This window comes from Ranitomeya variabilis, chromosome 1 (genome assembly GCF_051348905.1).
Source record: "Ranitomeya variabilis isolate aRanVar5 chromosome 1, aRanVar5.hap1, whole genome shotgun sequence".
NCBI classification, from domain to species: domain Eukaryota; kingdom Metazoa; phylum Chordata; class Amphibia; order Anura; family Dendrobatidae; genus Ranitomeya; species Ranitomeya variabilis.
In genome coordinates this window covers 780,385,021-780,412,615 of record NC_135232.1, presented here as the reverse complement: position 1 = coordinate 780,412,615, position 27,595 = coordinate 780,385,021, and the positions used below count along the sequence as shown (strand labels likewise).

The 27,595-nt window shown below is 41.1% G+C and overlaps 1 protein-coding gene across 21 annotated transcripts in view; it reads right to left on the bottom strand.

Annotated features, from left to right (window-relative positions):
• The window catches only part of ADGRL3 (adhesion G protein-coupled receptor L3), a 1,249,649-nt gene that overhangs the window by 260,969 nt on the left and 961,085 nt on the right, over positions 1-27,595 (bottom strand). For 9 of the 21 annotated variants that reach the window (XM_077272336.1, XM_077272380.1, XM_077272326.1 and 6 more), the window contains one exon: positions 2,039-2,167. The exons of 7 other annotated variants lie outside the window; for them this stretch is intronic. In XM_077272336.1, coding sequence (XP_077128451.1) covers positions 2,039-2,167 — 129 coding nt within the window. The remainder of the gene's footprint in view (positions 1-2,038; positions 2,168-27,595) is intronic. 5 more of the 21 variants (XR_013217764.1, XM_077272417.1, XM_077272426.1 and 2 more) reach the window with 1 other exon arrangement.

The window sequence follows — 27,595 nt, the reverse complement described above, 5'->3', positions numbered from 1 at the left end:
ATAACTGTATACGTCCTTGTTTTCCCTGACCAGGTGACAAGTGACACAGGTGCATGGCACTTAAGAAAGCCTAATAATCACAGAGCAATGTACCATGTATTTTAAATCTTTACTGGCTCAAGAGCGAATTTTACCTTAAAGATGACAAGCTCTTTAGCTGATATTTATTACACTTAAATATGTAGTGCTATATATACAAGATATGCTTTGAAAGGGAATATAACACCTGTTAAGTTTTTAATATACTTACGGTACTAATATGGCTCTTGCACAAGGCCGTACTAAAAGAGTTGTGATGAAGTTGCAACACATAGCATATCTCAAGAAAAAAATGTACTGATGTGGAATCAAACGAAAAAAAGAAGCGGTCAACTGCTTCTGATCTTTGGCCAACCACTTTAAGTATCTGTTTATAGCTGACTTAATTGCATCTATTACGCAGGAATTCTGCTCTACAAGCATCGATTCTCAGAGCTTATCAAAAAGGCACCACATAGCAGCTTTATAATTCTCTACATGATCTTTAAGGCAGTGGCAACAATTTTGAGGATGATTAGCAGAGGTTCTTCTGTGGTCATTGAAGTAGACTGTATCCGATACTTAGTGACCAATCAGCATGGAGAAATGAAAATTGGACCATGCATCATAAGAAAGGCCTGCATTGCAGTTCTCCTGAACCTTTATCACAGTTTTCATGTAGGGGATCTGAAGCAGAAAACTCTTAATGATGTTCATATGTCCTCACACTTTGTGAGACAACCCCTTACAGATGGAATGAAAATCCTTACTCAACCAGCATCTTGGTAGAAAATTATTGAAAATCCCTCAAACTCCAAAAGGCCTTTCCAGCAGACACTTCTACAATACTGGGACATATTGGCTATTACTGGTGTCACATAAAGCAGCGCTCCAATGCGGTACGTTTTTCCAGCAACGGAAACTAGGTGACAAAACTTTCATTGAAAGTAAACAACAGAAACAGCCTGATAAGTGACACATCTTTGAAATCATCCCTACCCCATGCTGTCCTCAGATTACATAGCAAAAAGCTGCTGACAGATTCCCTTTAATGAAATCTGTCAGCAGGTCTCTGCTATGTAATCTGGGAGCAGCATGATGTAGGGGATGAGATCAGAGATATTTCACTAGCTGGTCTACATGCTGTAATTTTTATATAATTACTATTTTCACTGGTGCAGATCTAGCAGTGTTCAGAATTCTGAGCTCTTTATAACCATGCCCACACCTCTGATTGGCAGATTTCTGTGTACACTGTGCATAGACAGAAAACTGCTAATCATAGATGGGGTATTGTTATACAGCAGATGACTAGGATGCATGAGACACCTAGTCCTGTAGTGATAATCTCCTGCTGATGAAACACTGATTTATTCTGATATATTGAAGCAGCCCAGTAAGTGACACATCACTAGAATCAGCCTCCACATTACTCTGCTCTCAGTTTACGTAGCAAAAACCTGCTGACAGACTCCCTTTAAATATGAGAATTCCCTCTTTTTGCATCAATTAGTATTATTATTCATAAATTAGTAACAAAGCTGTAATAAACTAAACAAAACAAACTAATGCTATATATCCAACAGTATTGGAGGAGGCCACCAAATCCCACCATGACTAATTCCCAATCAGAAGACACATGAAAATCTCCCAAAGAAAAAAACTGATATTCTTCAGAAAACAGAGAATTTAGTGATCGAAATAAAAGTAATGCAAATATTAACAAATGTGAATTTTTCTCAATATTAAAACGTTTAAAACATCAATCTGAAATAAGAAAAAAGCTATAAAAACCATATTACAATGCTAACAGTAGTACATTGTGCTGCTCCAGCCATTAAACTAATTGCAAACCCACTATGCACTCTTTTGATGATTACATTTACATTAATAGTAAGCACTACTGATAAAAGCAGCATGGAGTTGCAAAGAAAGAAAAACTGCTAGAAATTTTAAACCATCTATTAAAAAGTTACAGAGGGTCTTTTCAACAAAAAGGTTAAGAGAAACTCAAGCACACCTTGTAATTTGTATATGCTTACAGAAGGGTTGTTATAGACAGCCAATTCCCCGAGCAATGTATTATAGGGATTGTTAGCGCCACGAGGACGAAGCAGTGCATTGGTAATAAGATGATTAGCCATGGCTCCTGGAATAGCCCAATAAAGAGACAAAAGAAAAATCAGTAGCAATAATCAGTAATATGTACTAAAGATAACATGTTAACATTAATGAGTGAATAACAGCAAAAAGAATCCATTTCAAAGGGCAGGACGGTAAAACAAAAATAAAAAGTAGATAAACTGACAATTATACCACATTTAAAGAATATAGAGACAAGACTGAATACACATTGTCATACAATAGGCAGTATGTTGTGAAGAGTAAGGTGTATATGTTAAAGTGTTTTCTAAGATTTTTCTTGCTGACTAGGGGAACCCCAAATTTGTGCAAAGTATAGCTCTAGCAAAAATTAAGAGACCACTGCAAAATGTTCAGTTTGTCTGATTTTTCTCTTTATAGGTATATTTTTGAGTAAAACGTAAATTGTTCATTTATTCTATAAACTTCTGACAAAATCTCTCCGAATTTCCAAGCAGTACATTTTTGAATTTTTTTTCTGAAAAAGAAAAAGTCAAATGTTTTTAAGCAAAACAGTGCTTTCAGACCTCAAATAATGCAAAGAAAACAAGTTCATAATCATTTAGAAACAACAATACTAATGTTTTAACTCAGGAACTTCAGAAATCAATAATTTGTGGAATAACCATGATTTTTAATCACAGCCTTCATGCGTCTTGGCATGCTTTCCACCAGTCTTTCACACTGCTTCTGGTGCAAAAATGTAAGCAGTTCTTCTTTGTTTGATGGCTTGTGGCTATCCATCATCCTCTTGATCATCCTCCTGTATTGCTCAACATCTTTATCAATGATTCAGATGAAGGAATTGAGGGTAAACTGATTAAATTTGCTGATGACACAAAGCTAGGAGGGATAGCTAATACTAGAGAACAAAGAGAGAGGATTAAAAAAGATATAAATAAACTGGAGCAGTGGGCAGCAACTATCAGAATGGTTTTTAACAGGGAGAAATGCAAAGTACTACATCTGGGCAATAAAAATGAAAAAAGCATACACAAAATGGGAGGAATAGGGCTATGCTAGGGTTAAGCAACAGCACATGTGAAAAAGACTTGGGTTTACCAATAGATCACAGACTGAACATGAATCAACAGTGTGATGCAGCAGCAAAAAGGGCAAATACAATTCTGGGATGTATTAACAGAAGCATACAGTCTAGATCACATGAAGTCATTATTGTCCTCTACTCCTCTTTGATCAGACCTCATCTGGAATACTGTGTCCAGTTTTGGGCACATTTTAAAAAAAGACATCAACAAACTGGAGCAAGTTCAGAGAAGAGTGACCAGAATGGTGCCGGTCTGCAAACCATGTCCTATGAGGAACGGTTACAGGATTTGGGAATGTTTAGCTTGCAGAAAAGAAGACTGAGAGGAGACTTAATAGCTGTCTACAAATATCTCAAGGGTTGTCACATTGTTGAAAGATCATCTTTATTCTCATTTGTACAAGGAAAGACTAGAAGCAATGGGATGAAACTGAATGGGAGGAGACACAGATTAGATATTAGAAAAAACTTTTTGACAGTTAGGGTGATCAATGAGTGGAACAGGCTGCCACAAGAGGTGGTGAGTTCTCCTTCCATGGAAGTTTTCAAACAGAGGCTGGACAGACATCTGTCTGGGATGATTTAGTGAATCCTGCTTTGAGCAGGGGATTGGACCAGATGACCCAGGAGGTCCCTTCCAACTCTACCATTCTATGATTCTATGATTTCATTCCAGAGGTTTTCAATGGGGTTCAGGTCTGGAGATTGGGCTGTCCATGACAGGGTTTTGATGTGGTGGTCTCTTAATTTTTGCCAGAGCTGTATTAGATACCCTATATGGAACAGATATTTTATTCAATCTCATTGCCACAGGTTTAAAAATTCAAGCCCCTAGTCGTGCACTCAGCCATTACAAACCTTGGTGAAAGAATCGCTGATTAAAAAAGGAACCTGTCATCAGGTTTTACCAATTCTAAAGTACTATATGTTTTACAGGATTTTAGGAAGATACATATGAGTCTCCAAACCCCTCTGCATATGAAGCAGTTCAGTCCAATGGTTGTCATTTGTTCTCGATCCAAGGCCTCTACTCTGGTTGCAAACACCATCCTCTCCATGTGGATGACGTGTGGAACCCTACTTTACGTGGATGAGGTCTGGAACCCTGTTTCATGTGGATAAAACATTTTTTGCAATTTCCCCCAAGCATCCTTCTGCGCAGGTGTACTTTGCTCTACCCTGCTGAGTGCATAGCAAAATGCTGTTATGTGCATGCGTCGAACTTACTACAGTGTCATCGGCTCTCTTTGGCCTCTCCTGGTGCATGCACACTACAGTACAGCAGGGCAGAGCGAAGTACACCTGCGCAGGAGTGTGATTCAGCACACTGTGTGGATGACATATGATGCGTCATCCACGTGAAGCAGGGTTCCACACATCATCCACATGGAAGGGATTGCATTTGCAACCAGAGTGGAGGCACTAGATCAAGAACAGCATCGTATGGGGGCATTATAGAAGATATTTCTTGAGCTATGCAGAGGAGGTTGGAGACTCATACATCTTCATAGAACACTGTAGAAAAGACATTAAAGGTGGTGGCTGTTGTATACTGGGAAAACCTGGTGACAGCTTCCCTTTAAAGAGCTCACATAATTCGGTTGTGCTATTGTAATAGAATGATACTATTGCAGCCGTTTGTGCTTCCTTCCTGAATATTATACTTTTAATGGTGAGTGTTTAATTGAAAAGTGAAAACTATGAAATTATATCTTTCTACAGTGTTAGACAGTGGATGGCAAAATATTAAAATTTGAGAGTACTCAGTGGTGAATACTTATTAATGGCTAACTTAAAAGATGGTAACAAGTTGTAAGTTTTCGAGACTACTCAGGTCTTTGATCAGGCATAGAATAACACAAAATCTGAAACATGTTTATACACAACAAGACATAAAACAGTGCAGTAAATATTGGAGCAGGTCACTGAAAGAGTGCAAAAGTTGTATTGTCCTGTGATTGAGGTCTGGTCCAGGGTTGTGATGCCCCCAAATGGTCTGAGGAGCATATTGCATAATTTATGTGGAAAGATATAAATCAATGCAACACATTTATTCCTGCTCTGGATGTGTCATCAAAGGTCATCATAAGTTTGTGCTCTCAGGCTCCTCTCTGAGATTTGAAGTTACCTTTCAATGCTAGAAAAATATTTAGAATTGAGTGTAAAGTCCAGGGGCAATTTGAAACTCTGAGGAAAAGAGAGCAAAAATTACAACAATACTACAACAAACTATCGACCTTTCTGATTCATAACAAGGAAAAGAACCATAATGTACTGCTTTCAATGCTAGGAATTTCATGTCCATAATGCTGGACACCACATTAGTTATGCAGTTGAAAGTACTTGGAGTCTTGTAGCCCTGATGTGAGCTGGGAATCTTTATCTTGTCTGTTGTCATTATAAATGGACAAATTTTAGTTTTTTTCTGGTTGCAGTGAAAGGTTCCTGCAGCTGTTGGAGAGGACAGGGAAGCTTCTGACAATGATGCTTCTTAGATTTAGGGGCTGCCTAAAACACAGAAGTGGGGGGTCTGGGAATATGGTTTTTAATCAGGCTGTAATTTTCTTGCAGCTCCTCTTCATACTTCCAGATTTGGATTACAGGTGACTACTAGAGATACCCAGTTGCTTTTTTCTTTAGTTTTTGTAAAGTAGCAGATGTTTCCTTGATATTCTAGAGGCTCTTGGAATCTGTTTTTTATCTAATTTGGTGTGCTTGATTATATGTACTAAGTGTCCAACAACAGGTCTAGATGTAGATGAAACAGGGCAAAAGCTTAGAACAAGGATGAATTCTCATTGTCACACAATTGAAGAAGAAAAAATAAATCTACTAAACATTTTTGTAGCCCTGATCACAGCATTATGGACCTGAAAAGCTAGCATTGAAAGGAAACTTCACATCACAAAGAGACATAAGAGTCTGGGAGTACAGATTGTGACAACCTTTGACACTCCCTCCCGCATCAGGAATCAATGTGTCACATGGATTTGTTTGTCTACATCAATTAAGGAATGTGCTTCTCAGACCAGTTGGGGGCATCACAACCCTGGATCAGACCACAATCAGGGGGCTATAAAACATTCACACTCCTTATCTATGAACTATTCCAATATTTATGGTCACAAGTACTATTTATCCCTTTAACATAATGATAGTTCTGCTTCACATCACTTGTCTTATCTATTGCATTATTTCTGTGTCCTGTTGTGTATAAATCTATGATTCTTCAGATTTTGTATTAGTCTATGCCTGATGAAGAGACCTGAGTAGTCTTGAAAGCTTGTTATGTGTTACCATCTTTTCAGTTAGTCATTATAAAGTATCAAACACTGAGGACTCAAATTTTATTATTTTTAATTAAAAAGTGGAAGTGTGATCTGCCGAACCCAGCACAATTTGTGCCTTATATTTGTATTTCTCTTTGAAATTTAACAGAGATACATTTATGAAGAAAAGAGTGGAAGTGTGTAGTGTGCGTTTTTCCCTAAAAATTTGATTGACGGTAAATAAATTTGTCATGAATCTCAAAACTGCAAAGCATTTATTTGCCAGGAAAATAGGAGTCTAAGACTCTGGGTGTCCTAGGACTGTATTCAAGCCCTATTGAACTGTTAAATTCAAACAGTCTTGTTAATGTATCCAGGAAAATGGATGGTATTTGGTGGTAAACCTTCTGCCTATTTAACAGCAAATTGCAGTATCAGACTTTTTAGGCTACTTAAATGAAACCTGTCATGTAAAATAATGCTGTTAACCTGCAGACATGGGGTTGATCTGCAGGTTATTAGAATTCTGATAATGTGCAGCGCAAGCACTGATAGCCTCGCTGCTGGGAGGAAATTAACTTTATTCCTTCATGCAGCGTTCATAGAGTGTAATGATGAGCCCTAATGATAATAAGCCATCTGTAAGTTAGTGCTGGGGATGTGGTGACAACAGCACTCTATACCGAGAGCCGTGACTGAAACCATGTCGGCGTCACCCCTATGACTTAACACCAAACGTTACCAGGAAGAATAAAGGACAGCAAGTCCTTTTTCTGTTCCTATGTGTAATGAGCTATGCCCTGTGACCTCCAATCCCTACCCAGTAAAATCCTAAAATACACACTGCTTGCCCTACCTTCAAGTTGTATTGTCTTTGTGATAGTCCCCTTCCCCAGATTAAATGAGCTAAACCATTTGAAATATCTGCAAGTCATTATGGGGATGGGAAGGCCACCCGATGGTGCCTGTCATCATTAGACCTGTGGATTTCAGGAAATTCGACTCAAAGTCAATTTCCAGCAGATTGATCATCTCATCTTTAATTTATAGTGCAAAAAAGTCTCCAAAACTATGCTGACTCAATAACTGAAGAGTTCTAAATCACCCTAGGCATTAACATCTCCACACGGCTACATGCAAGCATCAGATGGAGTGGTGTAAAGCATGCTGCCAATGGAGCAGTGAAAACATGCACTGTGAAGCATTAACTCACACTTCTCTATCTGGCATCTGATGAACGAGTCTGTGTTTGGTGAATGCCAGTAGAACGTTACCTGCCTTACTACCCTGTGCCTACTGTAGTGTGCAAATTGAGCGACAATATTACAGGGTTCTTTTTCTAACATAGTCTAAGCTCCATACTTCCAGCTAAGGGAAATCTTTATGACTTAACATACCAACAAATTTTGCACTTGGTCTAGCATCCACATCACGACTCCATGGCAGCCAGAGCAGGGCAGAGCAAACTTCCTTGGCTGGTATTATTATGCTACCATCTAGGGTGCCGCTAATGAGCACTACAGGTGCTTCTCACTAAATTAGAATATCATCAAAAAGTTAATGTATTTCAGTTCTTCAATACAAAAAGTGAAACTCATATATTATATAGAGTCATTACAAACATAGTGATCTATTCCAAGTGTGGGGAATGGGTGGACCAGTCCATAGCTTCAATGCCTTCATCTTGCAGGAACTGCTGCACACTCCAGCCACATGAGGTCTGGTATTATCCTGCATTAGGAGGACCTAGGGTCAACTGCACCAGCATATGGTCTCACAAGGGGTATGAGGATCTCATCTCGGTACCTAATGGCAGTCAGGCTACATCTGGCGAGCACATGGGGGGCTGAGCGGCTCTCCAAAGAAATGCCACCCCACACAATTACTGACCCACTGCCAAACCGGTCATGCTGAAGGATGTTGCAGGCAGCAGATCATTCTCCACAGCATCTCCAGACTCTGTCACATCTTTCACATGTGCTCAGTGTGAACCTGCTTTCATTTGTGAAGAACACAGGGCACCAGTGGGGAATTTGCCAATCCTGGTGTTCTGTGGCAAATGTCTAGCATCCTGCACGGTGTTGGGCTGTGAGCACAACCCCCATCTGTGGACGTCGGGCACTCAGACCATCCTCATGGAGTTGGTTTCTTGGTTTGTGCAGACACATACACATTTGTGGCCTGCTGGAGGTCATTTTGCAGGGCTCTGGCAGTGCTCCTCCTGTATCTCCTTGCACAAAGGCTGAGGTAGCGGTCCTGCTGCTGGGTTGTTGCCCTCCTATGGCCCCCTCCAAGTCTCCTGGTGTACTGGCCTGTCTCCTGGTAGCGCTTCCAGCCTCTGGACACTACACTGACAGACACAGCAAACCTTCTTGCCACAGCTCGCATTGATGTGCCATCCTGGATGAGCTGCACTACCTGAGTCACTTGTGTTGGTTGTAGCGTCCGTCTCATGCTAACACGAGTGTGAAAGCACAACCAACATTCAAAAGTGACCAAAACATCAGCCAGAAAGCATTGGTACTGAGATGTGGTCTGTGGTCCCAACCTGCAGAACCACTCCTTTATTGAGTGTGTCTTGATAATTGCCAATAATTTCCACCTGTTGTCTATTCCATTTGCACAACAGCATGTGAAATTGATTGTCAAACAGTGTTGCTTCCTAAGTGGACAGTTTGATTTCCCAGAAGTTTGATTTACTTGGAGTTATATTCTGTTGTTTAAGTGTTCCCTTTATATTTTTGAGCAGTGTATATGTATATAAATACACATATTTGGTATCGCTGCATTCAGGAATGTCCGGTCTATCAAAATATAAAATAATTTAATTTGATAGGTAAACGGCATAATGAGAGAAAAATCAAAATGCCAGAATTTAATTTTTTGGGCTGCCACAACATTGCAATAAAATGCAATCAGAGGCGATCAAAACATCGCATCTACCCTGCAAATTTCAGAACTTTTTTTCCACCACTTAAATAAAAAAACAAACTATATATGTTTGGTATCTGCATACTCATACTGACCCTGGGAATCAGATTGCCAAGTCAATTTTTTTTGGAAAGAGAACATGGTAGACAAAAAAAACAATTGTGTAATTGCACTTATTTGCAATTTCAATGCACTTGGAATTTTTTGTTAAATTTTCCGGTACACTGTATGGTACAATCAATGATGCCATTCAAAAGTACAGCTCGTCCCGCAAAAAACATCTCATACAGCTACAGTGACAGAAATATGAAAAAAGTTATGGCTCTTCGAAGAAGGGGAAGAGAAAACGAAAAAACAGAATATGGCCATGGTGTGAAGGGGTAAAATAAATTTTGTATTATTAAATCCAGGGTGTGTGCTATGCAGGAAGCACAATCTACTTTGCCCATATGTAAGGCAGCCGAAGAGCCATGCAACATGAGATTTGCTGCTTAATGGACAGCAGCAACGGACCTCTGTGGGACAAAATCTATGACTGCTTTGCCTGGCAGGAATGAAAAAAATGAGAGCAGTTTGTGTAATCAATCCTGTGCCTTGTTGCTATTAGGGGTATTGGGTTATGTGTATTGAGGAGGATGGGTAGGAGGTGTAGGAGACAAATAACTGTCACCTGGTCGTGGAAACAGACATAACTCCCAGTTGCAGATATTCGCCCAGTGGACTGTGAAATGCATGCACTGTCCATGCCATAGTTGCTGTTCCAGGTGTCCACAGTGCATTGCACTTTCAAGCTCAAAGGCAAATCACAAAAGTGTCCCACATTTTCAAAAAAGTGAAGTTAATGAAGAGCGGGTACCCCTTGCTGTAGGAAATTATGGTGACTGGTTATCTTCACATGCACAACATTATTTCTGGAAAGGCAGCTGGCTTCACTAGGTGATATGGAAGTGACTGCACCACCAGCAACTTGACCAGGTAGAAGTTTAATTGGCACAAAAGCGGATTACTGGGAGCGAACGCCTGTTTCCTCAACACACAATCAGAAATGGATATCTGTGACAGAATAGGATGATAGTAGGTACTACTTTAGAACGTGGCATAGCTGACAAGAAGACAAGCATGAGGAGAAGGGGTAGTAGGACATCTTGAGGCTTGCTCTAATTGCTTGCCAGCTTGCTTTTCCCATTTCAGCATATGATGTTGCTTCATGTGCTGATGAAGAGCCGTAGCTCTTCTGCTCACTTACCCTTTCCAACATATGCAGTGTAGAGTTCCAATGCGTGGGGACATCACACACCAGTCGGTGAGTCGGAAGATGCAAACGGTACTGAAGCACAGCAAGGGCGGTTGAAGGTGTAGCTGACTTTCTAAAATGGACAAACAGGTGGCGTACTTTCACTAGCAGATCCGGGAGCTCCGGGTAGCTTTAGAGAAAACGTTGAACGATGAGGTTAAGCACATGGGCCAGGCAAGGTACGTGTGTGAGCTCACCTTGCCTCAGAGCCGCCACCAAGTTCCTGCCATTGTCACACACGACTATGCCTGGCTGTAGGTTCAGTGGTGTCATCCAAACATCTGACTGCTCTTTCAGTGCCATCCACAACTCTTCAGCATTCTGCGATTTGTCATCTAAGCAGATTAGCTTAAGCACAGCCAGTTGCCACTTGGCTGAGGAAGTCCTACAGTGCTTCCAGCTTCTGACTGATGTGCTCATTTAAGAGATGGAGGCTGAAGAGGAGGAGGTGAGTAGACTGTGGGGGCAACCCTGATTGACATACAGCCTGCAATCCTCATCGTGAGGAGGATGTTTTCCTTCCCAAAGTCAGACTGGGTCCCAGCTTCCACTATGTTAACCCAGTGTGCCGTCAGTGAGATGTACCATCCCTGCCCACAAGCACTTGTCCATGTGTCCATGGTTAGGTGGACTTTCCCAGTAACAGCATTGTTGAGGGCACAGGTAATGTTGTGGGACACGTGCTGGTAATGCCGGCATGACACACCGGGAGAAATAGAGGCAACTGGGGACCGAGTACCTTGGGTCGGCTGCCGCCATCAGGTTGCAGAAATCTTCCTTCTCAATGAGCCTAAAAGGCAACATTTCAAACACAAGCAGAGGAGAAATGTTAGAATTTAGTACTGTGGCCTGTGAGGTGTTGGCTGGGTATTTCTGCTTGCGTTCCAATGACTGGGGTATAGACAACTGAAGGCTGCGCTGGGACAAGAACGTGGTTGGGCTTGATGATGGTGCTGGTTGACAGTGGGCAACAACAGGTGCAAGGCACGAGGCATCTTCACATGCAACGTGGACTGGGGATTGGCTTGTACGCAAAATAGTGGAAGAAGCAGTGGTGTCACCTGCAGACAATGTTCCTGGAGCCTGGGGTTCAGCCCACAAAGTCGGGGGCTTTTCTGCAGTGTGCCTGATCATGCTGGTGGTCAGGCTGGTAGTTTTGCTGCCCCTGCTGATGTGGGCATGGCAGGTGCTGCAAATGGCCTGTTTGGGGTTATCGTCAGAGACTTTAAAAAATAACTAGACTCGGGAAGATCTAACCATTGGAATGGCAACTTCCAACATGTTGGTGTTACGGGAAACGGATGCATGCCTTCTTTCTGTGAGCACCACACTGCTTCTTCCTGCCTGTTGGGGTGCTACGCCTCCATCCCCATGCGTGCTGCTGTCCTTGCTCTGCATGTCCTCCTGCCAGGTTGGGTCAGTTATTGTGTCATCCACCACCTCATCTTCCACATCCGCACCAAGTGTGAGATCAGTTGTCTCAGGGCACTTGGCATGGTGGGAGGAAGGAGGATCAGGGTGAGTAATATGTGGTCCACACTCACGGCTACTCAGACTTGCCCGTGTGGAATACGTGGTGGTGGCGGCTAAGTGACTTGGAGCATTATCCGCTATCCAACCAACAACTATTTCACACTGCTCTGGCTTCAATAGTGGTGTGCTGTGGTACCCTAGAAACTGGGACAGGAAGGTCGAGCGAGAAGATGTGGGTCTTTGTTGTGGCCAACTTTCAGCTTGGCCACAGCCTCATCCTCTGCATGCACCATCAGCATCATGTCCTCTTCCCCGTCCCTTACCTTGCCCATTTTAAATGGACTAAAATATTTTAAAAGTTCAATACAAATAGATTAATTTTCAGAAAACTTATATGTGATCAGTATGCCTGAAAAGCAAGTATTTGGAGACCACAGATACACCAGGCATCTGACGGAGATAACAGACTGTTTCAATATGTGGCCTGTTTTTCAGTTTTACTTTTTTTAACCACAAAATACTGTATAGACCAAGGCTAGCAGACAAAAAATGCAATGTATGCCTGCAAAGCGAGGATTCGGACACCACAGATACACCGTGCGCCTGATGGAGATAACAGACTGTTTCAAAATGTGGCCTTTAAAAAAAAAAAAAAAAAAAAATTTAAACCACAAAATACTGTATAGACCAAGGCTAGCAGACCAAAAAATGCAATGTATGCCTGCAAAGCGAGGATTTGGACACCACAGATACACCAGGCATCTGATGGAGATAACAGACTGTTTCAATATGTGGCCTGTTTTTTTTTTTTTTTAATTTTTCTAACCACAAAATACTGTATAGACCAAGGCTAGCAGACAAAAAAATGCAATGTATGCCTGAAAAGCAAGAATTTGGAGACCACAGATAGACCAGGCGTCAGACGGAGATAACAGACTGATCAAAATGTGGCCTTGATTTTTTTGGCCCACTAAAATTGTGTCAATAAGGCTGATTTCACACATCAGTTTTTTGCCTTCAGGCAAAATCCGGCGAATTTTGAAAAAAACGGATCTGGCATAAGTTGCTGCTGGATCCATTTTTTCTCATAGACTTGTATTAGCGACTGATTGCGATGGATGGCCTCACGTTTCATCTGTTTTTGCCGAATCCGTCAAAAATTTTATTTCCTGAGGCCAGAGAAAACGGCCATAGTAACGTTTTTTGTGTCCATTGAAAAAACTGACAGCGACAAATCCGTCGCCGTCTGTCGTTTGATAGAATGGAACCCTATGGTGCCGGATCTGTCAAATGACGGAATCTGGTGACGGATTCCGTTTTTTTTAACTGTGCATGCTGTGATTTTTTTTAGGATCCAATTAGCTGGATCAGCTAGTCGGATCCATCGAAAAAACAGGTCCATCGCATCAGCTTTTCGCAATCTGCGACAGGTCAGTTTTTTTCAACATTTGACGGATTGTGCCTGATGCAAAAAACTGATGTGTGAAAGCAGCCTAAGTAGGCTATGACACACACAAAAAAATTGGAGTACTAAAATTGTAAAATATTTAGAGCAATGATATGCGATGCGTGTGGCGGACAAATCACAGTGATAAATAAAAGAACTGTAGCTAAAGATTTTTGCGCCAGCTACAAATTTTTTGGGCAGCAAAATGGTGTCCAAAAATGTTGTAAGACACTCCAAAAAATAATATATTACCCCCCAAAAAAGGCCAGATTTTTCTGCGCACTCACATCTGATGCCGGGGACAAATTTTTTTAAAAAAATTGTTAGATTTTCACGCTTTTGTATTGCAATGACCTGGCTGTAGTCTGCAGTGTGACCAAGCAAATAAATGTAGAAAAAAGGGGGCTATGGATTGCTTTCTAGTAAAATTAGCAGGTCTAAGCTGCAAAAAAACAAATGCCATGGATACCTACAGCTACGTATATATAAAATACACAACAGCAGACAGGAATGGAGCTTTTGGAGGTATGCAGGGAGATCTATATACTCACATACAGTGCCTGCATGCCTTGCACTGATGTGGATATGTGCACATAGACTCCCCTGCCTACCTAGCGCTGCAATCTATGTACCCCCGAAATAGCCCTAAAAAGGACTTTTGGTTTATCAGGATTTGTGGATTGAACACTAGTAGACCCACACTAACTAATAAAAGTAAGAATCTGACCCTATCTCAGCAGCAGCTCTCCCTACACTAGCTAAGTCCGGAGCAGAAGCGGCGAGCAGGGCGGCACCAAGTCTCTTATAGACCGGATGATGCTGTGCGGCCAGCCAATCACCATAATACCACAACAAAGATGGCTGCGGTATTACAGTGCATGGCAGATAATCTCTGCATGCTGATTGGCGCTCTAAAAAGCACCAGAATTAAAAGGAGGAGACCCAAGCTACCATACATTTTGCATACAAGCATAATGGTTACAAGGACATTTTACCACACTTATCCAACTCTAGAAAAAATATGCAATCAGCCATAAATGCTAGGTTGGAACATACACGTGATAACCATCAACAACAACCATCCTGTAGTATCGGTGAGGCATATGCCCATATCCAATTTGCCAACTTAAAAAAGTGTGCTAAAGCAAGTCTGCACAGTTAAATATCTTGAGTTAATAAAAAATTATTTTTAGAGTTTTTTGTTAAGCAGACTAATTCCACCTGCCCAAAAAGAGTGATTTAACAACAAACACTAGGTAGGTACACAGCTTCAGCAACAGCCCACAGAATAGTCATGGGAAGTATAGTTGTCACGTTGACTAGTAAAACTGGTATGCAAAGATTAAAATGGGTATAAGTTTTCTAAATGTTCTTTTTTATGTTAAACTGTAATTAAGATTGCTAAGTTGGTTGGTAGGGACATGTACAGAAAGGAAGAAACGTCGTCAGCCAGCAGGATTGCTGTGGTATGTACAGTTGTTATATTGCATTAGTAAAACAATTCTAAAAACTTTAAAGGGCTTCTCCAAGAATGTGACAAAATAGTTTCTGTTACGTTTTTTCAAACAGCAATCCGTCCTTGTCTAGTCATGTGTCAGGATGAGCTGCAGACTCACAGCTAGAAAAGAAACACAGCTAGAGATGTGTGTCTCATTTGGTAGAAAAGCAGCACGGTTAACATACATAGTTCACACAGTCATATTTTTTCCTCACTGACTGACCACAAAGGACTTTTTCTTCCACTTTCAGTCCTCTGTGCACAGTCAGTCTTCATATCATGCTATAAAGCTGTCAGTATGACACATGATGATTCGTGGAGAAAAAATACTTTGTGCTCAGCAGATCAAGAGAAGATATATTTCTACCCTCTGCCGTATGATGATGTAATGAGTGAGTCATTACTTAAATTTAAGAGGGGACTGGATACCTTCCTGGAAAAGTATAATGTTACAGGGTATATATATTAGATTCTTTGATAGGGCGTTGATCCAGGGAACTAGTCTGATTGCCGTATGTGGGGTCGAAAAACTAACTAAATGATACAGTTGTATAGTAATCAAAAAAGAAGAAAGAAAAATTAATAAATATACCTAAAAATATACTTTATTAGTACCCAATAAAATGATTGACAAACAACCACAGACCAACACCCCAAAAAAAAAACCAAAAATGTATATAAACACAGGCTCCTAGAAAACCCTATTGCTCCCTAGTGTACCCTTCCTAACAGCGGAGGTTGGCACCCTATCTTGTACGCAAATTGGCGCCCCCACTCGACGACGGCTCACCCTAGAAATCCACTATTGAACCCTGAGGAAACAATTCCAACAACAATACCTCGGTTCAAGAAAAAAGTGTGCCGTGCTAAGGAATAAAGGAAGAAAGAGAGAAAAGAGATGGTAATCAATATCACCAAAAGCAGACCAAACTACTTAGATGAAAAGGAGCCAAATAACCATACTAATGGATAATCATGTAAAAATGGAAATCCAGATAATGTATGTGGGGTCGGGAAGGAATTTTTTTCCCCATGGTGGAGATTACTCTTACCACATGGGTTTTTTTTGCCTTCCCCTGGATCAACATGTTAGGGCATGTTAGGCTATGGGTTGAACTAGATGGACTTAAAGTCTTCCTTCAACCTTAATAACTATGTTACCCATCTGACAACTCTGCTCTGGTAATTGTGTGAAATATGTATGTTTGCAATACAGCTCTTCTATAAATTTTGTTAGACATTTCTGGAGCTGTGTTTGCTTATTCTGCATCCCATCCTGACATGTAACTTGAAAGGGTTGCTGTTTGAAATATGTTAAAGGGGTCATTTTGTCACATGTTTAGAGAACAATTTTTAACTTGTTTTGTACTGTATTGTACCCCTCATGAGATCTCAAACTGCACATGTGCAACTTCCTGTTCACCGACACTGACATCTTCTGAGAGGACGGGGCCCGCAACATCGTGTCACTCCTGCCGCTGACCTCCTGAATCAGCGACCCTCGCTCCTGGGACCCAGAGATAAGATACCTTCACACTATAAGACGACATCCCCTTTTTCCTCCCAAATTTTGGGGAAAAAAGTGCATCTTATAATCTGAAAAATTATACTTTTTTTTAGATTCTCTTCCTTGAGAAAAAAGCTACATTGCTAGGTAGGTAGACTTAGGTTTACACAAAGGAATATGATGAAACAGCACACAGTATTGGCAGGTGTGTGGTTGCTCAAATAAACCAAAACACAGTTATGCAAAAGAAAAATGTGTCCTTTTTATAAAGATAAAAAAATAATAATACCATCTTTTACCAAAAATTATGTGACAAAAAAAGCTAAGTAGGCATATGTCCCAAAAGTTAAAACATGCAACAGGCCACTGTGTTTGTGTGGCATGCACAGGTGTACTATTGGGATTGAAGTGCTAAAAGACAGGAAACTTTTTCTAAACCATTCACACTTTGTGAGGTAGACAGTTACATTTACATTTCTGGAATGTTACAATTTTTCTTTTAATTTAAAAATATTTAAACAAAAAGACATTGCTTTGTAAATTAGTTGGAATAAAGTTGGAAAATTAGGACTGAGGGCACTTACACTGCCCTCCTTGCTTGTAGTCCTGTATTGTAATGTATAACAGATCAATAAATTCATAGTCAAACAGATTCTGCAGGTCCTGCATCTGTTTATCACTCGAATGAATCTATGTATAATTATTCCCAGAGCAAGACCACCTCTCCATTTTTTATGCTATTCAGCGATGCAGTAGCACACTATGCACTGTTTTAGGCCTTTCTATCTTTATCTGTAATAATGATTTCCTATCCCTAGGCTGTAAAATCCTAAAATTTCCACAGTTTTCCCTGCTGCGGTATAGAGAAATCCAGTCATCCATGTCTAAGGTCATGTGAGCCCACTCTCCGGCTGAGGCAGTCACACAGATTCTGCAGGGTCTGAATCTATTTATCACTTGAATCTATGTATTTTTATTCACATAAGTGAGACAACTAATCCCAACAATCAACTTAGCTGACCATGCACAGCAGACAGCTTCTCCTTCTGTTTCCCCCAGCCAATCGTTTATGTGTTTTTGACAGGGTGGGAGAGAAGAAACCCACTGCCAGAAACATCTGGCAGCAGCTTATCTTCCCTGAAAACATAAGTGTCATAAACGCAATGGTAAAATTGGACGAATCTATAAAGCTATCTCTTGAGAGGGGACATGTTACCCTCATACTGAGAATTGGAACATGGAAAGGGAACAAGAGCTAGCACTCTAAACACTCAACATGACCATTGCTCAGTTATAACCTCCTGCTGTGAACAGACAATTGTGAGTTATCCGATGGAGAGCAGACAAAACTTTTATACCAAAGGTGGGGAGGCGACACTTTTAGAACCTGTGGAGATTAGGCTTCCTATGTTGAAAAGAACTAAAAACAGACTCTTTGGAACCAGATGCCAGTTCTGAATATTGTTTTTTTTGTAACAGGTGTAGGTCCTATAGTTATAAGAGACATACTTTCGGCGTCATGACGAAGTGGCGAATATAACGAATTTACATACATCACTGTGCAGCCTGCCGATCAGCCAAGAATTAATATTGACCAGATGAACAAAGTTGGATATGCCATGTATCCTATCTGTAGAAAGCCAAAATCAAGATGGGAAATATGGCGTTAATATATCCTGCCTGGCACCACCAGGTAGGCAGATATCCTGAATATCGGGGATCTCATAATTTTTTTTGGGACCAACCCGCATGCCATTGAACAGCCTCCAACTAAACTCACCAAGGGGAGGTATGTGGGAGGGACTTTTATCTAATAATCTAATAAAAGCAGATTCTGAATTATAATCATGGAGCTTCCCTCCATAAAAGATTTGTGACATTCCTGTCACCACAGGTTTAGTACTTTTCTTTTGTTATCCCTTTTTATTTAATCCCTCACACAGCTTCATCAGCCTTAAACTAAAAACATTATGGGTCTCGAGCATGGCAGTACAAGCAACTTCTTTTATGAATATCAGTATTTTTTTTACCACTTAAACAAAAAAAGAAAACTGGTTATCAGCAAAATTGTACTGCTGTGGAACATCACATTTCCAGGTAATTTTACTGCACAATGAAAGTCATAATAAAAAAACAAATGTAGAATTGTGGGAGGAAGGAGTTCACAATTTCTCCTCACCTGGAATTTTTTTGCCATATGATAATATGAATGCATCGCTTAAAAATACACCTCATCCTATAAAAAGCAAGCGAAGATATTGTTATATGGGTGGAAATATAAAATACCGGTAGTTATAAAAACAAAAGCACAAAAACAAAAAAATCACCTGGTCAGTAAGAGGTGAAAGAGGACATCTCATCACTCCTGGCATATCAGTTTTAGTAAATACTTTAATTCGCCATGAAATAACAAATCTGTAGGATTCTTCCTTAGCACACCTGGAAATGTGCATGAACAAATTAACAATTGGGTGTTAGTGAAAAGGGAGTGTAACTCCACGGCTATTATTAATTAAGGTTTTGTTTATCCTGCCCTCCAAAAACAGAAATAAAAAGTTATTAATATATATAAATATACAGTGGGTATGGAAAGTATTCAGACCCATTTAAATTTTTCACTCTATTTCATTGCAGCCATTTGGTAAATTAAAAAAAGTTCATTTTTTTCTTATTAATGTACACTCTGCACCCCATCTTGACTGAAAAAAAAACTGACATGTAGTAATTTTTGCAAATTTATTAAAAAAGAAAAGCTGAAATATCACATGGCATAAGTATTCAGACCCTTTGCTCAGTATTGAGTAGAAGCACCCTTTTGAGCTAGTACAGCCATAAGTCTTCTTGTGAATGATGCAACAAGTTTTCTTCGCACCTAGACTTGGGGATCCTCTGCCATTCTTCTTTGCAGATCCTCTCCAGGTCCGCCAGGTTGGATGGTGAACATTGGTGGACAGCCATTTTCAGGTGTCTCCATAGATGCTCAATTGGGTTTTGGTCAGGGCTCTGACTGGGCCAGTCAAGAATGGTCACAGAGGTGTTCTGAAGCCACTCCTTTGTTATTTTATCTGTGTGCTTAAGGTCATTGTCTTGTTGGAAGGTGAACCTTCGGCCAAGTCTGAGGCCCAGAGTACTCTGGAAGAGGTTTTCATCCATGATATATACTTGGCCGCATTCATGTTTCCTTCAATGACAACCAGTCATCCTTTCCCTGCAGCTGAAAAACACCCCCATAGCATGATACTGACACCACCATTTTGACTGTTGGGATTGTATTGGGCAGGTGATGCGCAGTGCCTGGTTTTCTCCACACATACCGCTTAGACTTATCACCAAAAAGGTCTATCTTCCTCTCATCAGACCAGAGAATCTTACTTCTCATAGGCTGGGAGTCCTTCATGTGTTTTTTAGCAAACTCTATATGGGCTTTCATATGTCTTGCACTGAGAAGAGGCTTCCGATGGGCCACTCTGCCATAAAGGCCAGAATGGTGGAGGGCTCCAGTGATAGTTGACTTTGTGGAACTAGCTCATCCACAGTGATCTTGGGGTTCTTCTTTACCTCTCTCACCAAGGCTCTTCTCCCACGATAGCTCAGTTTGGCTGGACGACCAGGTGTAGGAAGACTTCTGGTGGTCCCAAACTTCTTCTATTTAAGGATTATGGAGGCCACTGTGATCTTAGGAACCTGGAGTACTGCAGATATTCTGTTGTAACCTTGGCCAGATCTGTGCCTTGCCAAAATTCTGTCTCTGAGTTCCTTGGCCAGTTCCTTTGACCTCATGATTCTCATTTGGTCTGACATGATATGAGCTGTGAGGTCTTATATAGACAGGTGTGTGCCTTTCCACATCAAGTCCTATCAGTTTAATTAAACACAGCTGGACTCCAATGAAGGAGTTGAACCATTTCAATGAGGATCACAAGGAAATGGACAGTATGTGACTTAAATATGAGTGTCTGAGCAAAGTGTCTGAATACTTATGACCATGCGATATTTCAGTTTTTCTTTTTTATTATATTTGCAAAAATGTCTCCATTTCTGTTCTTTTCAGTCAAGATGGGGTGCAGAGTGTACATTAATATGAAAAAAACTTTTGAATTTACCAAATAGATGCGATGAAACAAAGAGTAAAAAATTTAAAGGGGTCTGAATACTTTCCGTACCCACTGTATATAACTCAAAAAGGTACCAATGAAAATTATCTTAAAGCCCAAATTGTTCCCATGGTTTCCAACAAAGAAGCTTCCAAAGACTTTTCCAGTAAATGGCTTTTGCAAGAATGTACTTTCATTTTTAATTGGTATTTCATACATCATTCTTATTCCTGTATGACAGAGCTACTGTTATTTTATGAGTTTATTCACATGGGTTTGTAATATATGCGTATGTATAGTACACATTATTTACAACGTTTATCTAGATGGAAAATGTCCTTTGAAATTAATAAACACCTGATGAAGGCTTTAGATTTCATCAGAAATGTAATATAATGCATGGAAAATAAAGGATAATGTTCTCCAGTGTTTGTTATCCATCACAACAATCCAGAAGCACCGATTCCTGTCCAATCACTGTGGATCATTCCGCTTTATGTCCTCTTGTATTAGGAAGAAAGGATTTCGGAGAGGAGCCGAGGGGCCTACAGTTTTGAAACACTGAAAAATTAACTTCTGATGCTTTTATATGCAGTTGTGCCCATTCAATTGCACAACAATTTAAGGTGAGCAGATAGACACTTTATTTTGTGTACAAAGCATTTCACTTACTATGATCAGATAGTACCCACCTCCTTTTTTTCTCTGCAATAGGGTCCTGCCTTTTACGTTTTCTGGAACAGTAATATGCTGCCTTTTATGTCCATAAAAATATGCAGCAGAGAAAACACACCAAAAACTTATTGTAGAAACTTAGCCAATAGGTAATTACACACATACTGGAAATTCAGCTTATTTTACATGCAGAATTGAGGACAGAAAATCCAAATATCTACTTTTTTAAAATTATTGTTTTATTTTGAATGGGGCAAAAAGGGAAAGATTTGAAATGTTATATTAGTTTAACCCCTTCATGATCCAGCTTATTTTGACCTTAATGACCTGGTCAGTTTTTGCAATTCTGACCAGAGTCCGTTTATGAGGTAATAACTCAGGAAAGCTTCAATGGATCCTAGCGATTCCTAGCGATTCTGAGACTGTTTTTTTGTGACATATTGGGCTTCATGTTAGTGGTAAATTTAGGTCGATAATTTTTGTGTTTATTTGTGAAAAAATCAGAAATTTCTCAACAATTTTGAAAATTTCGCAAAACAAAACAGTTAATAAATAACATTTCACACATGTCTACTTTACATCAGCACAATTTTGGGAAAAAAAACCCATTTTGTTAGGAAGTTATAAGAGTTCAAAGTTAATCAGCAATTTCTCATTTTTCCAGCAAAATTTACAAAGCTATTTTTTGTAGTGCCCACATCACATTTGAAGACTCTGTGTGACAGAAAACACCCAAAAGTGACACCATTCCCAAAACTGCACTTCTCAAGCTACTCAAAACTACATTCAAGAAGATTATTAACCCTTCAGGTGCATCACAGGAACTAAAGCAACGTGGAAGGAAAAAATGGACATTTAAATTTTTCCAACACAATGTTTTTTGCCTCAATTTTTTCATTTTCACACGGGCAACAGGATAAAATGGATCCTAACATTTGTTGAGCAATTTCTCCTGAATACACTGATGCCTCATATGTTGTCATAAACCACTGTTTGGGCGCACAGCAGGGCTCGGAAAGGAAGGAGCGCCATTTGACTTTTTGAATGGAAAATTAGCTCCAATCGTTAGCGGACAACATGTTGCGTATTGAGAGCCCCTGTGTGCCTAAACAGTGGAGCTCCCAAACAAGTGACACCATTTTGGAAACTAGACCTTCCAAGGAACTTATCTAGATGCATAGTGAGCACTTTGATCCCCCAGGTGCTTCACAAATTGATCCGTAAAAATGAAAAAGTACTTTTTTTTCACGAAAATTTTCTTTTAGCCTCAATTTTTTTTATTTTCACATGGGCAGCAGGATAAAATGGATCCTAAAATGTGTTGGCCAATTTCTCCTGAGTACAAAGATACCTCATATGTGGGATTAAACCACTGTTTGTGCGCACATCAAGGCAAGGAAGGGAAGGAGTGCCATTTGACTTTTTGAATGGAAAATTAGCTCAAATCGTTAGCGGACAACATGTTGCGTATGGAGAGCCCCTGTGTGTCTAGACATTGGAGCTCCACCACAAGTGACCCCAATTTGGAATCTAGACCCCCCCAAGGAACTTATCTAGATGCATAGTGAGCACTTTGAACCCCCAGGTTCTCCACAAATTGATCCGTAAAAATGAAAAAGCACTTTTTTTCACACAAATTTTATTTTAGCCTCAATTTTTTCATTTTTACATGGGCAATAGAATAAAATGGATCCTGGAATTTGTTGGGCAATTTCTCCTTAATACACCGATACCTCATATGTGGGGTTAAACCACTGTTTGGGTGAAGAGCAGGGCTTGGAAGGGAAGGAGCACCATTTGACTTTGAATGGAAAATTAGCTCCAATCGTTAGTGGACACCATGTGGTGTATGGAGAGCCCCTGTGTGCCTAAACATTGGAGCTCCCCCACAAGTGACCCCATTTTGGAAACTCAACCCCCCAAGGAACTTATATAGATGTGTGGTGGGAACTTTGAACCCCGAGGTGTTTCACTAAACTTTATAGCGCCCGGGCGTGAAAATAAAAAAAATCATATTTTTTCAATAAACATCTTTTAGTCCCCAATTTTTTTCCCCAAGCGTAACAGGAGAAATTGGACCCCAAAAGTTGTTGTCCAATTTGTTCTGAGTATGCTGATACCCCATATGTGTGAGAAAACTACTGTATGGGCACACGTCGGGGCTTGGAAGGGAAGTAGTGACGTTTTGGAATGCAGACTTTGATGGAATGGTCTGAGGGCATCATGTCACGTTTGGAGAGCCCCTGATGTGCCAACACACCCCTAACCCCAACCACAAACCTATCCATAACACACCCCTAAACCTAATCCCAACCCTAACTTTAGCCCCAACCCTAACCCTAATTTTAGCCCCAACTCTAACACTAAACCCAACCCTAACTTTAGCCCCAACACTAACCCTAACTTTAGCCGAACTCACTTTAGCCCAACTCTAACTCTAATGGGTAAACTGGGGCGGAGGGGGTGATCACTGGGGCAGGGGGGCCATCACTGGGGCAGGGGGGCCATCACTGAGGCAGGGGGGCCATTGCCAGGGTAGGGGGCAAGCACCGGGGCAGGGGGTGATCAGGGGGGCAATCAGCATGGCAGGGGGCGATCACTGGGGCAGGAGGGCCATCAGCAGGGCAGGGGGTGACCAGGAGGCAATTGCCGGGGCAGGGGGTGATCACCGGGGCAGGGGGCAATCGCCAAGGCAGGGGGTGATCAGGGGGCCATCAGCGGGGCAGGGGGCGATCAGGGAGCGATCGGCGGGGCATTGGGCGATCGCCAGGGCAGGGGGTGATCAGGGGGCCATCAGCGGGGCAGGGTGCGATCCCCAGGGCAGTCTCTCTCTCTATATATATATATATATTTATTATGTATTGCTTATATAGCACCATCATATTCCTCAGTACTTTACAGACATCTTAGCTGTACACATTAGAGCTCACAATCTTAATTCCCTTTCAATATAACTTTGGAGTGTGGTAGGAAACTAGAGAACTCAGTGGTAACCCATACAAACAGGAAAAAAAATGTCCTTGCAGATGTTATTCTTAGGGGATTTAAAACTCAGTGCTGGAATATTAAATATTATGTTGATAGGAAGTATGTAATTTAATTTATGTATGTATATAATAGGAATTAAAGTATGGGAAAGTGTTGTATGTAGACAGATAACATCTCCAAATATCAACAGAGTCTACAAAATAAGAAAACAATAAAGATCAGGGAAATTCCAGACACAAGACAAACACAACAAGGAAAAGCAAAAGGAAACAAAACCAGGGAAAATGTCATACACGTCAGTACATACTGTGTAATGTCTACTGTCTGTAGTCATAGTATATCATATGCCAGTCATATACAGTAGTATATTATTCTATACACTGTATGTTGTATGCTATGTGCACAGAAATCTCATCAGAAACCTAGTCCTGGCTACAGGACATCACATATTGTGGTCTGTGGACATAATGCAATATAAATACAATATAGATAGATCAGTTCAGTCCAGAGCAGGATTCTGCATAGTGGTGACCTTACCTGTATGAGAAATCAAACAGCTGCAATACCTCACTGAGGCCCAGCAGAGAAACCATAGACACCACTATACAGACTCCTGTCCAAGACAGATACGGAGGTGAGTAGCGTTCTGCGGCTTCCTCACCGGACTTAGCAAAAAAGTCCATGTTACTGCACTATCTCAAGCAGATAAATAGCTGTAGCACATACAGTAAGTTCAATCGGTACCTCCGGCTGGTAACAACTGTATGATATCTCCTTTCATAGGAGCTTGAAGATCCTCTCCGGCTGGTAGAAGTGGCCATATTTGCCACTAAGCACCAGAAGTCGGGAGCATGGGGTGGCGGGATTCGAGCTGGTGTCACCGACATGAACGAAGAGCATTTTTTTAAAAAAATGTATCCACCCTTTCCCCTCCACCGGACCAGTTTTCAAAAGAAATGTCTTTGTGCGCGGCGGGGTGGGAGGGGGATTTGAGTTTCTCTATATTCATCTGTATTTGTGAGATAATAGAAATTAAATTGTGAATGCGCTAGCACTTCTGTGGTCAAAGGAGTTAAAATCATCCCCCATACCAATGTGCAGCGTTGTGCTCATGCTGCTAAGGTGACAAGAATACAATTCGTTCACGTCATCATGCTGCACCCCTCACCACAGAAGAGGAAAAGTTGCTAATTCCAGGAAAAGGTAAGCCAGGGGCAGATCTAAGCTTTCTGGCACCCAGGACAAGAATTCTGGTTGGCCCTACCCTCCTAAATCCAGCATAAGTCATTTGAGTATTCTTCATGTGACTACTCATATGAGATTTGTACACTTTCAGTCACTTACATGCTAGCTGCTCTTCATAATTCCCTCAATTTTCAGTGAAATACTAAGACACACGAAGTGAAGCTAGTGAGTATATTAAATGCAGGTGGGATTAGGCAGTGCTTAATTTTACACAGTAATTAAAGTGGGTGTCCAGGATTGTGATGAAAGTCTGCAGTCACACTATGTGACTGAAGACTTCTGAATCCTCACAGTGTGCACACCACACACTGTCAGAATTCTTCGCTGCCGTTAGCGAGAGTGGGAGGTCATGTGACCACAATTATGTGATTTGCATATTTACTGTCATGGTTCCCAATGGCTAGGGAACGTAAGAAACATATAAATAACGAACGAGCTCTCGGGTGATGGAAACTCGAGTTGACCGTGAGCTAAATCTACCACACAACTAATAGTAGCCAGGGAGCATACCTACGGCTTCCTATATGCCACGCGCCAGCCGGAGGACTAACTACGCCTGGTAGAGGAAGAAACAGACCTGGCTTACCTCTAGGGAAATACCCCAAAAGATGATAGCAGCCCCCCACATGTAATAACGGTGAATTAAGAGGAAAAGACATACACAGTATGAAAGTAGATTTAGCAAAGAGAGATCCACTTACTAGATAGCAGAAGGATACAAAAGAGGACTTCACGGTCAACTGAAAACCCTTTCAAAAACCATCCTGAAATTACTTTAAGACTCCTGTGTCAACTCATGACACAGGAGTGGCAATATCAGACCACAAGAGCTTCCAGCTACAGAGAATTACAAAAACTGCAAACTGGACAAAAGGTACAAAACAAAAGGACAAAGTCCACTTAGCTGATCAGCAGACTAGTAGCAGGAACATGCAACCGAAGGCTCTGGTTACAATGATGACCGGCAAGGAAATGACTGGAGAGCAAGGCTAAATAGGAAACTCCCAAACGCTGATGGAAGCAGGTGAACAGAAGCAGCAAAGTGCAAACAAGTCACCAGTACCACCAGCAACCACCAGGGGAGCCCAAAAAGCGGATACACAACAGTACCCTCCCCTTAAGGAGGGGGCACCGAACCCTCACAAGAACCGCCAGGGCGATCTGGATGAGCCCTATGAAAGGCATGAACCAAATCCGAGGCATGAACATCAGAGGCAGTTACCCAAGAATTATCTTCCTGACCATAGCCCTTCCATTTAACCAGATATTGAAGTCTCCGTCTGGAAATACGGGAGTCCAAGATCTTTTCTACCACGTACTCCAATTCACCCTCCACCAGCACAGGAGCAGGAGGTTCAGTAGAAGGAACCACCGGTACCTCATATCTCCGCAACAACGACCGATGGAACACATTATGGATAGCGAAAGATGCCAGGAGGTCCAAACGAAAGGAAACAGGGTTAAGAATCTCCAAAATCCTATAAGGACCGATGAACCGAGGCTTAAATTTAGGAGAAGAAACCCTCATAGGGACAAAACGGGAAGACAACCACACCAAGTCCCCAACACGAAGGTGGGGGCCAACACGACGACGGCGGTTAGCAAACTGCTGAGTCCTCTCCTGGGACAATTCCAAATTATCCACCACTTGTCCCCAAATCTGATGCAACCGATCCACTACCGCATCCACTCCAGGACAATCCGAAGATTCAACCTGACCAGATGAAAAACGCGGATGAAAGCCTGAATTGCAAAAGAAAGGAGAAACCAAAGTGGCAGAACTAGCCCGATTATTAAGAGCAAACTCCGCTAACGGCAGAAAGGCAACCCAATCATCCTGATCCGCAGACACAAAACACCTCAAATAAGTCTCCAAAGTTTGATTAGTTCGTTCCGTCTGGCCATTGGTCTGAGGATGGAATGCAGACGAAAAAGACAAATCAATGCCCAACCTGGCACAGACTGC